The 15,723-nt window shown below is 46.1% G+C and overlaps 1 protein-coding gene across 1 annotated transcript in view; it reads left to right on the plus strand.

The window, feature by feature from the left end:
- The window catches only part of LOC148318661 (cadherin-12-like), a 71,303-nt gene that overhangs the window by 13,516 nt on the left and 42,064 nt on the right, over positions 1-15,723 (plus strand). The window contains exon 2 of the mRNA XM_088282952.1: positions 7,111-7,522. Within this exon, the coding sequence (XP_088139078.1) occupies positions 7,262-7,522 (261 nt within the window). The 5' untranslated portion in view covers positions 7,111-7,261. The remainder of the gene's footprint in view (positions 1-7,110; positions 7,523-15,723) is intronic.

Consider the following 15,723-nt stretch of genomic DNA (forward strand, 5'->3'; position numbering starts at 1 on the left):
GCATCAAAACAACAGGAGGCTGTTTAGTGGACGAGATTCAAATCTGGATGAAATCTCAAGGACTCAATTTCTTGAGAAAGCACCTGGAGATTGTCCAAATGGATGCTGCTTGAAACCAAATTAACTTTTCAGACACGACATCCTGAGACGTTTTTGTGGGGATACTTATTATAGCGATGCTTACCAAATGTCGCGTTGCAAAGAAAAACATTTTGCAGGGGGCTGAATTTGCAAATGTTTTGAACAAACTGGAAATGGACAAAAGCAACCTAAAATAGCCACGTCAAAACAAAATGGCAGATTTCCTGTCTTTTTGGGGGTGTGGCTTCTCTTTTTTGTGGGGTCTTCTCATGATAGTCATGCCTGCTAAATATCTTGTTGCTCAGTAAATTTGGCTTCAGAGGTTGAATTTTCAAAAAACAACTTCTGGTCAAAATGGACCTCCTGTGTCTTTTGGGGCATGGCTTCATGAGACTTTTGATTGATTTATTTATTTTTATTTATTATTATTTTATTTTATTGAGAGGAAAAGCCACATTATCAAAATAGTAAGACTTAGTTTGAATGACATGCGTGTGTTTCATTATTCACAAAGTTTGAACAAGCTGCCCCACTCACACACATGCACCCACACACGCACGCACGCACGCACCCACACACGCACGCACACGCACACAGACCACTAAGTAGAAGTGGAATGAAGTAGTTGTCATCGTAGCTCATCGACATGTGATTGAAACGGAACGTGACACCTCGTCAGGGCGGCGACTTGATTTTCTTCCGCCGCTAAACGAGGTTTGGGATATATCACTAGGACCCTAAGTGCCCCCCCCCCTCATATCTAATTTATCGCCATCTGCTCAGCTAGGCTCTAAATCCACACGGCGACTGACTCTGGCGCCAACGTTTTTATCTGCTAACATTTAGCAACGTCTAATTAAGAGAACGCGCGGAAGCAGCCATGCAGCAGCGTAACGGCGCTCGTAATGGCCGCCATATACTCTGCGAGCGCGCGCCTTATTATTCAACGGGGCTAATGAGAGCGCGACAACAGCCGTAACGGTTGATGCGGTTAAGAGGCGACGCCACATCAACTGTTTGCTCATAAAAAAGGTTTTCAAGGTCAAGCGGAATTGATCACGGATGCTAACGGCGACACGGGAAGTTGTGGAGGGCGGCGGTTTTCAAACTGAGGTCTGGGGAGGAAAAGAGAGTCATTTGCATCCCATTAATTAGGTCATATTAAAAAAATAAATAAATAAATGAAAAAAAGCTACATACGGTATATCAATGTGAACATAAAAAAAATCGATTAAAAAACAGCTTGGCTTCCCTACGTTAGCTTCATCGCAGGTTTATTTTATTTTTTTTGTGACCTGATTGGAATTTATTTTGCATTTACATTTCTCACAGCACAGATTTAACCTTAAAACGATTTTGTTTTTCAAATATTCTCAAGATATCTTTTAACTAAAAGGACTTAAATATAAAAACAACACCGCTGTTGCCATGGATACCTACATTGAATTTTGGAACATGTAAGGCAATTATTTGAGGTGTCCCTGTAGATGCGTGAATGTGTTAAAATGATTTATGACGGGTCATGCAAAATTTATTGACTTTTTTTTTTCATTTCGACACCCACAAAAAGTCTCTAACTGTGCTCCAAATCAAATATCTGCGAACAACCGTGACGAGCGAATCTAGTTTATTCATGCGCTCCGACGTGATCGTCATCATTAACACACTCTCGTCAATTTTGCACGAGCGCCTGTTGCGCCAAACGTAAAACGAGCTTGCGCCGATGCCATTTGACTTTTACACGGAGACAATTTTCAATTTTTGCCACTTTAAACTTTACGTTTCCCTCCCCCCGGCAAATGTCAGCCGCTATCTGCCAAGTTCCGAGCGCTCGGCTTCCCCATCCGCCGCTTTAATGACACGCGGCAACCAGCGCCTGCAAATTCAAGCCACGGGCTTCTTCCACTTTCGAGCGGCGGGCTCGACGGCAGCAGGTGGACGGTGATTCCAGCCCGCCCCGCTGTCAGCCGCCGCCTCGGGGGGGTTTGCGAGTCAAGCTGGCGAGTTTTCATGGAACGCGCGTCCACCCGGGCGGGATCGCTGGAGAACAGCGGCGGCCGGCCATCCACCCGCACTCGTTATCAGTCCATGACAAAGACGCCTCCGCCAGGGTTGCGAGCTGCAAACATGCCGTTGCTGCCAATGTCAGGTTAGGCCGGCATCCCACGCACCAGCCATGCAAAACTGAAGGATCCAATTTTAGACATGCACGCTTTGAAACGACGGCGGATCAGATCAAGCGGAGCGATCCAGTTGCCATCGAGTCGATGTCCTGAGAAAGTGTAATGGAAAGGTACATATAAAGGCCTCGACGTACCGATCCAACGTCAGTCGTTGAAAAGTCGGTACACGTTTGGCGTAGAGCGCCACGTCGTAACGTCGGCTGCCGGCACAAACGAGTACTGATGAATCAATGCACTGGACACAAGAAATGCAATTTTGCAAAGCGGACACACGGTGAAAATTGAAGCTAGTTGTCAAGAACTAAATGAACTCTACGGACATAAAGGCTGGCTGGACCAAAGCGCGATGACGTCATCACTCTTATTCTGGAAGGACCGCCGTGATTGGACAAAAACGTCTAAAGCCGTCAATGGTATGGCGGGGTACTACTTGTCGTATGCGCTGATGGTCCGCAGTCGTTGAGTCTCCGTCGGTTAAACGTGTCGACTTCTAGACCGGTGCGACAGTTGGCAGTGGCGCAAGCAAAAAGGCGGATGGCCGACCAGACAAACAATTCCCCAAATTCCGTTTTTTCGTGCCATAAACATGTTCTTGAACTGAGCTTCCACTCTCGACTGATTCAAATGACATTTTTATTTATTTTTTTTTGTTCCGAAGCCTGCAATTATCTGGATTAGTTTCAGGTTTCGGGGAGCGATTGAAAAGGTTCCCTTCAAGCAAACTCTAATGACTCTCGCAAGGAGCAACATCATTTTGTTGAAATCTCATCAAATGCCAAACAGAAAGTGTCAAACTTCTCAGCAGCTTCGCAAAAGGTCAACTGTGACTTGTTTCTTTTTCAAATTTTATGTTAAGCCTTTTTTCATACTGGCGCAGCTCGGACTTTTTTTTTTTTTTTCCTGGAGGGGGCGGCAAGCATATCTCAGTGGGTGTGCGCAATAATTGTATTTATTTTTTTTGGACAAAGAACAGAAAAAAATGATACAAGTATGTAATGTAGAGCAAAAAAATCTTGAAAGAAAATGGACGAATATCCAAAAATTGCTGATCAGTGCTAAGTAGGAACTACGATAGGATTTCTTGGAAAGTCTCCCAAAACCATTTTGCTGGCTCTCCCGAAAAGAGTCATCGCTAAGAAATGGATCATTTGATGCTGATGGTCAGATTTTTTTATTTTTTATTTTAAAGCTGCATTCCAGCGCCAGAGCCGACTTCCTAATTGTGTTAGCACGTCGTGACGGCGGCGGCAGCGGCACAGCATAAACAGTCTTGGCGAGGAGATGACGGCCGCCATGTGTCACCAATAAAGAGTGTGTACGTGTGTGTGTGTGTGTGTTGGCTGGCGGGCTCTCATCATGAACCTGATGAAAAGCTGAAGACGTTCCAGGTCCTTCAAAGTTCTGGCATCCTCTTGACTCGTCTGGACGGCTTCCGTTTATTTGGAGAAGGATCCTCCGCGTGCACAACAAACACGGCGAATGGACTCTGAATAACCGGCCAAGAGCCGGACAATGATAGCTCTCTCTCTCTCTCTCTCTCTCTCTCTCTCTGTCTTTCTCTCTCTATCTCTCTCTCTCTCTCTCTCTCTCTCTTTCTCTCTCTCTCTCTCTCTCTCTCTATCTCTCTCTCTCTCTCTTTCTCTCTCTCTCTCTCTCTCTCTCTCTCTCTCTCTCTCTCTCATATGATCCTGAATCAAGGCACACTTGGAGGAAGTTGTGGTGGAAGAACAAGCCCATCCAAATCTTTTGTGGTGAGCTAGAAGAGAGACGTCAAGCCGGCAAATGGACAGGCAGACTATCTAGAGCGGTGGTTTTATCGGTCGCGGTCCGGTTCATACAACTTTTTGCGGATCGGCAACCGGGTGGGATTTCGTATTATTGGGGTGGAATTTGAGGGGTGCTCGGCGCATATTGTGCAGAACGGTCTTCATACGACATACATGAACTTTTTTTTTTTACTCAGTTTGCTAGCGCTGTGGTTTTAATATGAGCGCAATGCGACCCAATTGCGCAATTAGCATCTTGACATGCGTCGAGAGTCCATCATGGATGGATGGAATGGAAATAAAATCAAATATTTTTCAGCCTCGAATAAAGAAAGTTCTGCATGTGTTTTCGTTCCTAAGTGGCCCACGAACCGGTACCAGGCCGTGGGCCTGTGCTTGGGGACCACTGATCTCCTGGAATGCTCCAAAGTCTATCAGAAGGATGAGGAGGAGTACATTTTAGAAAGAAAGCACGAAGCTTGGTTTGGGGGGCTCCTGAAGGGGGCTCGGTCACGCTCAAATCACGTCGGTGCCTCAATACTTTTGCACCTTGCCTGAGCACGTTAGCGCGACAACCACGCAAATGTAATGCGAATGGTCGCCGCGGCGAATAAAGAGCCGACAAGATGACTCATGTGACGTTATTAACGTTAGCATTGTTTTGTCGTGGCCGGCGGGCAACGCGCTTGAGAGCGTCGCTAACGCCGCGACCCTCGTGAGGCGTTGTGCTAGCGTTGCTACTTTTCATTAGCTCGCCTCCACCTTGGCGCCTCCCTCCCACTCTTTCCCCCGAAGGCCTCGCTGATATTAAAGTCTTCTCGAGCTGCGGCGCTGCATCTTTGCACTCTCGTCGTGAGGCGGACAAGATTGTTTGAAGCGTTTTTAGAAACAGCAAGTTTTCAGCACAACTTGACGTGAAAAACATCCTACCCTCGAAACACAATAGTCGCAACCTGTATGTGATACTTTTTTTTTTTTTAAATTACTTTTTAATTACAAATTATATCCTGTTTATATGAACAACAGTTCTGATTAAATGTCATGCTGGATTGCAAGCGAAGACGCAAATTGAGAAGTGGATACGCATTTTGATCATGAGGTCTAAAAAAAATGAATAAATAAATAAAAAATGAAAAATGATGCAAAGTGAAATGAAGTTTTAATTGAGTCATCATAATGAGAAATGATTAAATAAAAAAAACAATCATGGATTTTTACAATCATTAAAAAAGAATTAATTATAGCAATAAAATTAAACAATATAATTGAATTTATAATTTGATTATTCTTTCTCTCTCTCTCTCTCTGTCATATATATATATATATATATATATATATATATATATATTTATATATATATATAAATACAAAACTTTTGTTTTTTTTGGTCTTTTTTTCACAAATGAATTTTATTTATACCTTTTCTGGGATTTGTTTTTGGGCACGTACATATATCGGTCTGAAGGTAATAAGAACGCGATTTTATGTATCTACAATGTAACTAAACAGTTCCAAAAATTATCAAGCTTGACTTTGAATATTTCTGTGTTTCTGAGCAAATTATTATTTACATAAAATAATTTAATTATTATTATATCACCATTTGCCATTTTTTTTTAAGATAAAATTCAAAGTTCGGTGGATTATTTTTGATTTTTTTTCCCGGCGTTCCGCCACCATCCACGTCGTCTTCCGTTCATCGAAAGTGACATGCGAGACGAGACGGGCGACGCCGCTGATGCGTCGTCAGCGACGGGTCAGAGCGTGCGACCGCCAGCGCAACGCATGCTAATGAACTTAGCCCATCAAATAAGCGCCGAGCCCTCTCGGGGCGACCCGATTTTGCCGGGCTTGCAGGAACACTCATTTTCCATTATGTCTTGGCTAAATGAGTAGCGACCTGCGGGAGACCCCGTCTGACCCGAGTCAAGACAGACCTCACCGGCAGAACTTTTGCAGCTCATTCTTGACTTTTTCGATAATGCGGCGTGAAGACGAATGGGTCGGGGTCGTCGGGCCACGCTAAACTCGTGATCTGCTGCTGATGTCGATGTCACGGGTCGGCGTAATTAATCAAAGACAATCAAGTCATTGAGGACTCGGCTTATGAAATTAGAAGCTCAGCCTCTCGCGACGCTTCAAATGTGATGAGGTGACGGGGAACAACAAACCAGGTGAAGTCAGAACTTAGACCGCAACATGTTCATAAAACAGAGAACAGAAAGCATTTCTGCACCTGATCTGATGAGGTTCTGACTCTGTGGCCAAGGTTAGAGGTCAGGATTCCTTTTAGACGGCGAGCGAGATCATGTCCGCCGCTCGAAATGTTATCGTGATATCGTGGCCGCTGGATCATGTCGCGTTATTCGACATGATTCCGTGCTGTATACTTTTTTTTCCGAGGGTTTCACTCTTGCGGTTGACTTTATGTGGCACGCAGAATGCGACTCAATAAGGCGGCGTGGCACGGATGTGACGGGCAGCGTGGCGTTCTCGCCACAACCAACGCAAACACAGACGAGTGGCACAGAGAGCAGATTACGTATTAAATTGCACGTCGGCAAGCCGGATTTTACCTTCCTAAACTTTTTCCACGTCTCCTCTTTTGTAGCGTTTGTCAATACTTTTTTTTGGGGGGGGGGTGTTTAAGTCACGTGGTCATGATATCGACGAGTTGCCGATAATCAGCTCGACAATGTGACGTTTGACCACATGAATCCTCAAAGGGACAAAGTTTTGCCTCATATCAAATAAGAATAGATTTTTTTTAACGTCGTCTCTGAATGAGATCCAACTTGCCACCCTAACCCGGTTTTGCATCTCTTCCCCTGGCTTGAAACAACATTTTGAAATCCAAACCTTGGTTGGTAACCTCCATTTGAAGACGTCGTCCTTGTTTGCAACTCTAATGCTGGCATGAAGCCTTAATTTACAATCGTACCCCGGCTCATAGCCCTCACTTGAAACTCTGCGCCTCGTTTGAAACCCGAGTTCACGTTTGAAACCCCAATTCAGACCAAAGAGTCACATTCCGAAACTCAACCGAGGGTAAGGCGGTAACAATGTCTTTTGTGTTTCAGGTGATGACGTTCTGAAGACGTGGGAACAATCACGGCGCCCTTCCTCGGCCGCCACCGTCCCGCCTCTTTCCTCGCCAAAGTGCTTTCAGCGTGGCTCAGCTCTGGTCCCGGTGCCATTTCAACTTTAAGAGCTGACCCGCCCAGACCGCCAATGCTAGCAAGGAACTGCCTGCTGCTGTTCCTTTGGTATCACCTCCAGGAAGGCTCGGCCTCGCCGCCGCCCCAAATGGGGCCGCCCTCCTCGCCACTAGGACCCGGCGGCAGGATGGCGGGGAGGGCGCGCCCCAGGAACTTGCTGGGTTCCGTGAGGAACGGCCCAACTGGGTCTCAACGAGTGAAGCGGGGCTGGGTGTGGAACCAGTTCTTTGTGCTGGAGGAGTACATGGGTTCCGACCCGCAGTACGTGGGCAAGGTAAACCACATTCTTAAAATATTGCTACTACTACCAATACTACTCCTGCTTCTTCAGGGTATTGAGAAACACGATAAGAGATCTCTTGGCTGTAATGTTTGACAGAGTACTCAAAACCCATCTTGAAAGAACTACTTTTGAACCCGGAAATTGAGTCAACCCTGTCTTTGAAAGCTTAACCGAGGTTTGAAAGCCTGACGCTGAAAATCTTTTGTAATTTCCTGACTCTGTTTTGAAACCACGACCTGAAACCCAAATTCTTGTTTGAAACCATAATCCTGGAATGAAGTACTTACCCTTCTTTGAATCCCCAATTCTGGTCTGAGACCCTAACCTTGTATTCAAACCAGAAAGCCTTATTAAAAACCCAACTTTGGCCTCCAATCCGGACCGAACCAGAATTTCTCAAATCTGTCCTTTGCTGTCTTTTCTAAATTTGGCATTGACGAACCCGAGTTACCCTGACGTTTATGCCACCCAACATGGCCCTCACGTGGACTCTACTTTGTGGCTTGCGTGCCGCTCATTGACAGCATCCGGCGACACGAGTGGGCCTTAACGACGTTGATGGTGGCGCAAGCGGGAAGGATGAAAGACTGCACAGATGAAACCCGCTGAGGGTGAGGGCAGGGTGACAGTGACACGGTCTTCCACGCAGTCATCAAGTTGACTTGAAAGAGCAGAAAAGATCACAGTCCTCCTTTCAAGAGAACATAAATGAACCCAAGTGGACCACCGGCTGGGCCAGCGGCATTAAAAGAGCTTTTAGAAGGTATCCTGAGAGCAGGCTCAAAGTGTGATTTCCACTTAACAAACTCGACGGTGCGTCTTTGCCCGCGTACTCGCGTATGCGTGTGTGCGTTTGCATTTGTGTGCAGGAAAGCAGAAACAAATGAAGAAACAATTAGCGAGCTGATTGGCGTCATCGTTTTTAGCTGCCTGCCTATTTGATGGAGACAAAGCAGCACATTTTCTCTCACCAACGAGCTTTTTAACGATTACGTACTTAAGCAGAAGTAATGGTGTCACGGGACTCCTCGTTTTTCCCTTCTGTCCCTCGATTAGCATGTTTAGCATTTAGCATTTATTAATCGTAGCTTGAACGATGGAAATTGGGCACTGTCGTCGCACTCCACTTGGGAGATGAAACCGCCGTGCCGCCGTTCATTTTTTTTTTTACGCTCACTGTATTTGAAAGAAATCTCGGAGATGTACCTAATATTGTGACCTACAGCTGCGTATTTCCTGCGTCTTTATCCCGATGCACGGCCATCGTGCGTGTTTAATGGGATGCATCGATCTGGTGTGCATCCTCTGCTGCGGTTGTTATCGCACCGCTTTGTTTTCATCTCGTCAGCCATTAAGATGCATAAGTACAGCATCTCCAGCTCGGTGTGTGTGTGTGGGTGGTGGGGGGGTGGGGGTAACATTTGCCATGTCAGCCCGCCCAGCACCTGGCATGCTCGTCCGCCGCACTCTTGGTCTCCTCCGTCGTCTTGTATTAATTTACAATTTACGTAGCCTTTGGGCCGCTCCATAAAAGTCAACGATTTGAGTCGCCGAGTGGACGAGCACCCGGCGTCAGATCCCATTTTGTCCGCCGTATCGCTCCCATTATTTTCTGCTTGGTCAGTGCGCACACACACGGGGAGATGCACGCGAGCCCAGTCAACGGAGTGTTCTGCGTGCTCAGCGCATTCCAACACACGTGGACGTTATGCTATTTTTATTTTTATTATTATGGAGCAACTAGATTGCGAGACGGGAGCAAACTGTCAACCCCAAGAAATGTATCCTGAAGAGCAATCCTCAAAAGTCAAACGACATCAAAGTGACTGCACCAAGATAACCTATCTTGTCGTAATCCCTTCAACAATTTTGATTGTTAGCTCTTAGCTAGTTAGCACCAGACTAGGTTAATAGCCGCCGGACCTCGGTCACCCGACCTATTACCCGTTGCTGTCGAGTGCAATTCCAACTTTGGCGCGACTAACAAAATGCGACGTCAGTCACGGCGGCGTGCACAATTTGGTGTCACGGGAAGTCGGGGGAGAAGGTGGAAGACGCAGGGGGGGAGACGCTGAAGGTGTTACGGATCGGCTAGTTACGCTATTAGCGCTTGACTTTGTCCTTTGAGTTGCTCGGGATGCTGGAGATAACATTTCAGTTTTTATTTTCTGTCCGCACAAATATGCTAAGGTCACTTTGGATGCACGCGCTTTGACTATTTGGAATTTTTTTTCCCAAAAGTTTTCTGCTGCCATTTTATGGTCTATCAGAAGAGGGCGGGGCTAAACTAGTGGGAAAAAAAACTGCACATGGCCAAATAAAAAAAATGTGGAAATCATTTTTTTTTGTTGTTGTTGGTGAGCGAGGAGCATTGTGTTGACGCGATGTTGCACGCGATCATCCGCGGATGCTTCGATGCGCCGCGATATCAACGAGCGCGGAGATGCTAAAAGACACGCGGCGCCAAAGCCGTCAAATGGCGTCTGCTCCAGTTTGACTGGACGAGTGTGAGCAAAGCAACCGTCGTTTAAAGGCTGACTTTCCTCGCGAAAGCGTTGGCGCTGAGCGCCGCCGCGTTTCCCTGCGTCGGACCACATTTGACCAAAGCGGCAACAAGCCAAGTGACATTTTCATATTGATTTAGCGCTCTGCTAATTGCTAATATGTTTGTGTTGTGAACAGCAGCCACTAAACTTGAAGGCAAACAACCAGCAGCTGCTGCTGTTTGTCCTCGCGGCTCACCAAGGTGCAAATAAGGTTGCGCCGCCGCCGCCGCCGCCGCCGCCATCTTTAGCAGCAACCCACGCGCTCTTATTAAAGTCATCTAGCATGTTTTACATGCGGCCTCTTAAAGGCTCACCTCGCCTCATCGCTGCCGAGCAATGTTGTTAAGTCTGTCCTCTTAAAGGGGAAATATTATGGAAAATTGACTTTGAAATGTTTGGACATTGCGGGCGACGGACGGAGCACGGCGGAAAATAGAGAACAAATGCAAGTAAAACAAGTCACGAAAGCCTCCCCCTTAAAATCGGGATCCCTTCCTGTATGAGTCATTTCAACTGGAAATGATCCCCAATTTGGAAAAAGGACCTCCTTTTAGGCGTGGGCAGAGTACGGCCCGGGGGCCACAGGCGGCCCGTTAACTGTTTTAATCCGGCCCGCCGAAGTTGAAAAAAATGAAATGAATAAACCTTGTTAATGTTATATTTCAAAGACATATATATTTGTGTAACGCTTGTGTTCACTTTCATTTGAAATTAAATGTATTTTTTTGGATCCTGGTCCGGCGCCTCTGTCAAATTTTCCAACCCATTGTGGCCCGCCAATCAAAAAGTTGGCCCACCCCTGATTTAAAGCATGCCAAAAACATCTCAACAGCGCAGAATTGCTTGCCTGACTTCAAAAACTTGATGCAACAAGGCCTAAAAATGTATCTCCCTGATTTTAATTCTTTTTATTTGATTTGATGAATCAATTTGCGTAACTGCCAGCACGTCCTTGAGTGCACGTCCTCCACATCGTTGCACATTAGCGGTTCGAGCGTGGAGGACGTCAGGAGGGTTAATGTGCCAATTAGCTCACGCGGAACGCCGGTGATGTGCGAACAAACGTCAGCCGTCAGCCTTCCGACCGCTCGGGCTGAGCGAGCGCAGACGTTCGTCTCTCTCGCCTTGGCTTCTGATGGATTGGAATCAGCGGCACGTCCGTTTGGATTGTAACATTAATTTGATTCATTTGCGGGTTAATTACACTCTAATTCCGAGAAGGAGTTTGAATATTGAAGGGAATATCCTGAAATATTGAAGGAAACTTGGTCGCCAGCGTGATTGGAATTGCGGCAACTACTGGGAACGGATCCCAGGTCAGGTGATGTGAGGCATGACCGTATTCGCCAAGATCGCGGTTTACCATTCGATTGTGGATGAGGCGTCGCGAAAAAAAAATTAGCTGTCTGTACAATTAAGCTTCCGATTTTCCAGAAATTTCCACTCGAATGCGGTCGCCCTTGGAAACGTCCCAGATGACGCCCCAACGCTTCTGACACCGGAAGACGAAAGGTCTCACATTTACATCAAAGTCACGAAAGCACTTTTAAAGCGAAAGGGCAGAGCCGCATCTTCTTCGGACTTGTTTTGCAACCTCGCCTCCCGCTTGCCGAGGAATGACCATCACTGCTTTTATTGATGGCGCTTCCCCGTCCCACTTCCCGCTTCTCGCTTCGCACCTCCGCTGAGATTTATTAGGAATCTAAACTTCCAATGAGGAGTCATGAGGGACGAAGTGGGCCACCTTTTCCACCACGCCCTATTAAACGTGCTTTAGGAATTTTATTGTAAAACGCTCCGGGAGCTGAGGTGTCCCGTCGGACCACCAAAAAAAAAAAAAAAAAAAGTGAGTTCACGGTGGGCGGATGACACAAGCTGCATATCTTAAAGCCCTCAAGTAAGACGGAGCCCAATAATTAATCCAAATCAGACGAGCAGACGGCTGCCCGGAGCGCTTGTCGCTGACCTCCAGCCATCTGAGGACATGACGAGCATGACGATCATCTTGTTTATCTGTCAGTGGCATCCAGCTAGCGGCGTGGCTAATACGCGCGCCGCCGCCACTTATCAGCCATTTAATGATCTTGAAATAGGATGGATGTTTGAGAGGAGTGCAGGAAATATGTGCACAGCCTCCAACATACGGACAAGTCACCTTTACACCGACACGATGCGAAACCAGACGCTCGGGAATCTGTACCGCTTTGGTTCTGGAAAATGAATACAAAGCGTGACCTTGTACTTTAACTCATTCACTACCGGGCCGATATTTGGTATTTTGCGGATGATCGGCATCAGCCTTTTTTGAACTTTCAAGGCCGATCCAATATATTAAAAGCTGGTTTATTTTGGCTCACTGCAGCACACTTCTCTCTCTCTCTCTGCTGTGCTGGTGACCCCGCCTGCAGAAGCAGATTTTCCCGCCCACAGCACCATCTGACTGGTTTCTTGTGGAGCGGGTCACAGCCAATCAGCAATAAGCCGCCTGTTTGCTTTTTCTCCTCGATTCACATGCACTACGGGGGAGGTCCCGCGAGCAGGTCCCGGAAGGTAAGGCAACAGACTTTGCCCAAATTTGAATAAATGTCAGTCGACTACAACTCACAACTCAAAGAAAACTATTTGCTGTCGTAAACTTTAAAGGGAGGTTTGTTTTCATCGAACTATAAGACATTTAGCTGAGCCTGAGAGCTCCGTGCAGTTTTCACCATTTTTTTCATCTAGATTGCAGTCTGCAATCTGAACTGCTCAACGACCAAAGACTTACAACCCAAGACCTTCACCATGCATGAACTCTACATAATCAATACTTTTTGTCATGAAAACAAATTCTCACAACCGTATAGGTGAAGAATAGCCGTGGTTGCCCTTTCATTGATGGCCGTAAAGCGGTCCGCTCCTTGTTAAGAGGCCGCTAACGGTCACAACTCGATGATAAATGTCGCCGGATGAACTGCTCGAATTAAGGCTAATGACGACCGTTCGTCTGTTCTGTCAAAAGAAGTTGATTGTATGTTTTTTCCTCCTCAAACGTCCAGCCTTATATTTCCACGGCGAGACCATCGCCATTTGTCTCACTTACATGTGTCCGTCTTCTCCACACGGTGACATTCAAGTTTCACGTCACAGTAAAAAAAAAAAAAAAAATGGCCCACGCGGTTTAATCAAGTGTGATATGAGAAAAGACATGGATCCGATCGATATTGCTCGCTAATGTCGTCATATGTGGCGGGCACGATGAGACGACAGAAGCCATTTGGAGGCTTGACCTATGTGGCCATCTTGTCAACAAACACGGCAACTTGTGCAAACGGCTGCCGTTGCGCTGAACTAACAGATGGCGAGGGTCTACAAATAAAAAAAAAATATATATTCTGACAACGATAAAAAGCACGGGAATATTCATTATGACTCGAGTCATCCCAAGTCTGAGTCCGGAGACTTGGAATCGTTCCAAGTCGCAATGACTCAATTCAATCTTTGCGTGGCGCTGAGGTCACGGCGCCTCAGTTACATGTCGTATCCGTCTTATCTATTCAATTTTGTGGCCCCGCTTATATGCAATACGCAGATAGCATGTACGCTTTTCATCCCCGACTTGGTTTGGTCCGTCCGTGTGCTGCTGTAAGGCTGGCGGCGGAGGCGTGACGCCGTTACAGATAGCGAGGTGCCATCCGCCGAGAAATGGCTCGCGCCCTGATATCGATCAGCTATAATAACCTGGCTGCGCCCTTTCTGTTGCCTGAGCTTTCTCGCCGCTTTTACTGTATTTCCGTGCTAGCGCGTGGCCGCTAGCTAGCGTCAAGAGATAAACAAACAAGCGTGTCAGGTGTAGCGTTATCTCAATCGATTCATTTGCGGGAGTTAATTGGATCTGCGGCGTGAAATAAAATGATGCATTGGTGCGTATGACACGATTATTAGCATACGTTGGTGTATACCGCACCAACGGTGAACTCTTGCAATTTTCAAAGGGTTAGCAACTGACGGTTAAATCTGCAAATTCTCATTCTAAATAGGTAGAGAATGAAAACTATGAACACAACATAAACACTTCAATAACGTTTCAAATGTGTCTCTCAACTTTAGCCGTAAAAATAAATGTACAAAATAATCAAGCGCTTACTGCTCGCGGCTCTTGCGCTAACATAGCGCAGAGGGAGGTGAAACGATTTAGTTCGAGAATGTTTCACTGAAAAAAAAAAAACAAAAGCACATTGGTGCGTTTGAAAATGATGAAGCTTTCCTGTGTCCCCAATTATTGTAACTGACTGTCGGGGGCGCTGTTGTAAATTCACAATTATTTCAGATGCAGAATCTAAATGTTTCAGAATAATTTCTTTGATGGCACTTTTGATGTGAGGAGTTTATCAAGAGTGACCTTTGTTACGTTTTTTTTTACCTTTTTATCCCCTACAGTTGGTTGATTAAAATGTATTTATGACGAATAAACACCTGCAGATAATTTCGACTGAAGCCTTTTTATGGAATGAAAAAGAAAGATGAAGTACCCGGAGAAATCCCATACAAGCGCAGGCACATGACCCAAAGCTCAAAAGTGTGAGACAGAAATGCGAGCCGCTGGTCCACGTGTGGCTGCATACTTGAAACCGATCAAACGCAAATAACCTCGCCTCATGCTGCTTCACCACGATATTATGATCTAATCACATCGAGCAGCTTGCCCGGGTAGATTCCACGACTCGGATTCCACAGCGCCCCCTTGGGGAGAAGAGTTGATAATCAGGGCCTTTCAGACCTCATGCGGAAGTCAACCTGATTGGTCAGGCTTGCCGGGCCCATTCCCAGGCTTCCCATGCGCATTCCTCGGAGGGGCGCCGTATAATCCCGGCTGCAGAAATCCAATTACGCCGTTTTCGACGCAGGCTGCTTACATTCGCCAACCAAATCAGTCAAATGAATCAATATGCAACCTTTGCGCAAAGCAGATGAGAAGCGCCGCTTGGTGCACATCATGCGAGTGGAGCACGACGCGCGCCGATCTCCCCTGGCCGGGAATTTGTTTAATATGGATATCACGCTTAGAATTCATATTCCTGGAGTCGTGTGAACGTTATGTGGACAAAATTTAATGGAGCAAAAAGTCTTTTAAAGGGGAGACGTATTGCAGAAAATGTGCATTTTAATTGCATGGATACAAATACAGTCGCTGCTCGAAACAAGCGTGTAAATGTCTTGCCGTCTGACTCTTTCTGCGTTAGGGAGCGAGACATTCTGATTTTTACCTCATTGTGAATTAACAGTATGGCTAATTTACATAATCCCGCCCCTGCCATGATTGGATAGCTGCGCCATTTTTCACTAGCTGCATTGAAGCAAAAACTATTAGCGCAGATTAGCATTAGAATACATACTCAGATGTCTGTGATCGTCGATGTGTCCGCTGCATGCGCCACATAAACAAATCCGCACACGAATTGACAAAATGTTGTTGGCAGTTGAGTTTTGAAGTGCTGCCTGCTCCAGGGAAATTTGGACTTCTCACCTTTCATTTTCAGACTCCAGGCTGTTGTCACGGTAACAAAAGCATATTAGCCCCGTAGAACACTGGGCCGCTCCCTCAAAACAAAATTGTCTTAAATGGAGCTTTACATTGTTTGCATTGTTTAATCATGCAAACATTAT

Source organism: Idiotropiscis lumnitzeri, chromosome 19, assembly GCF_059441095.1.
Source record: "Idiotropiscis lumnitzeri isolate Australia: NSW breed Sydney's pygmy pipehorse chromosome 19, RoL_Ilum_1.0, whole genome shotgun sequence".
NCBI lineage: Eukaryota > Metazoa > Chordata > Actinopteri > Syngnathiformes > Syngnathidae > Idiotropiscis > Idiotropiscis lumnitzeri.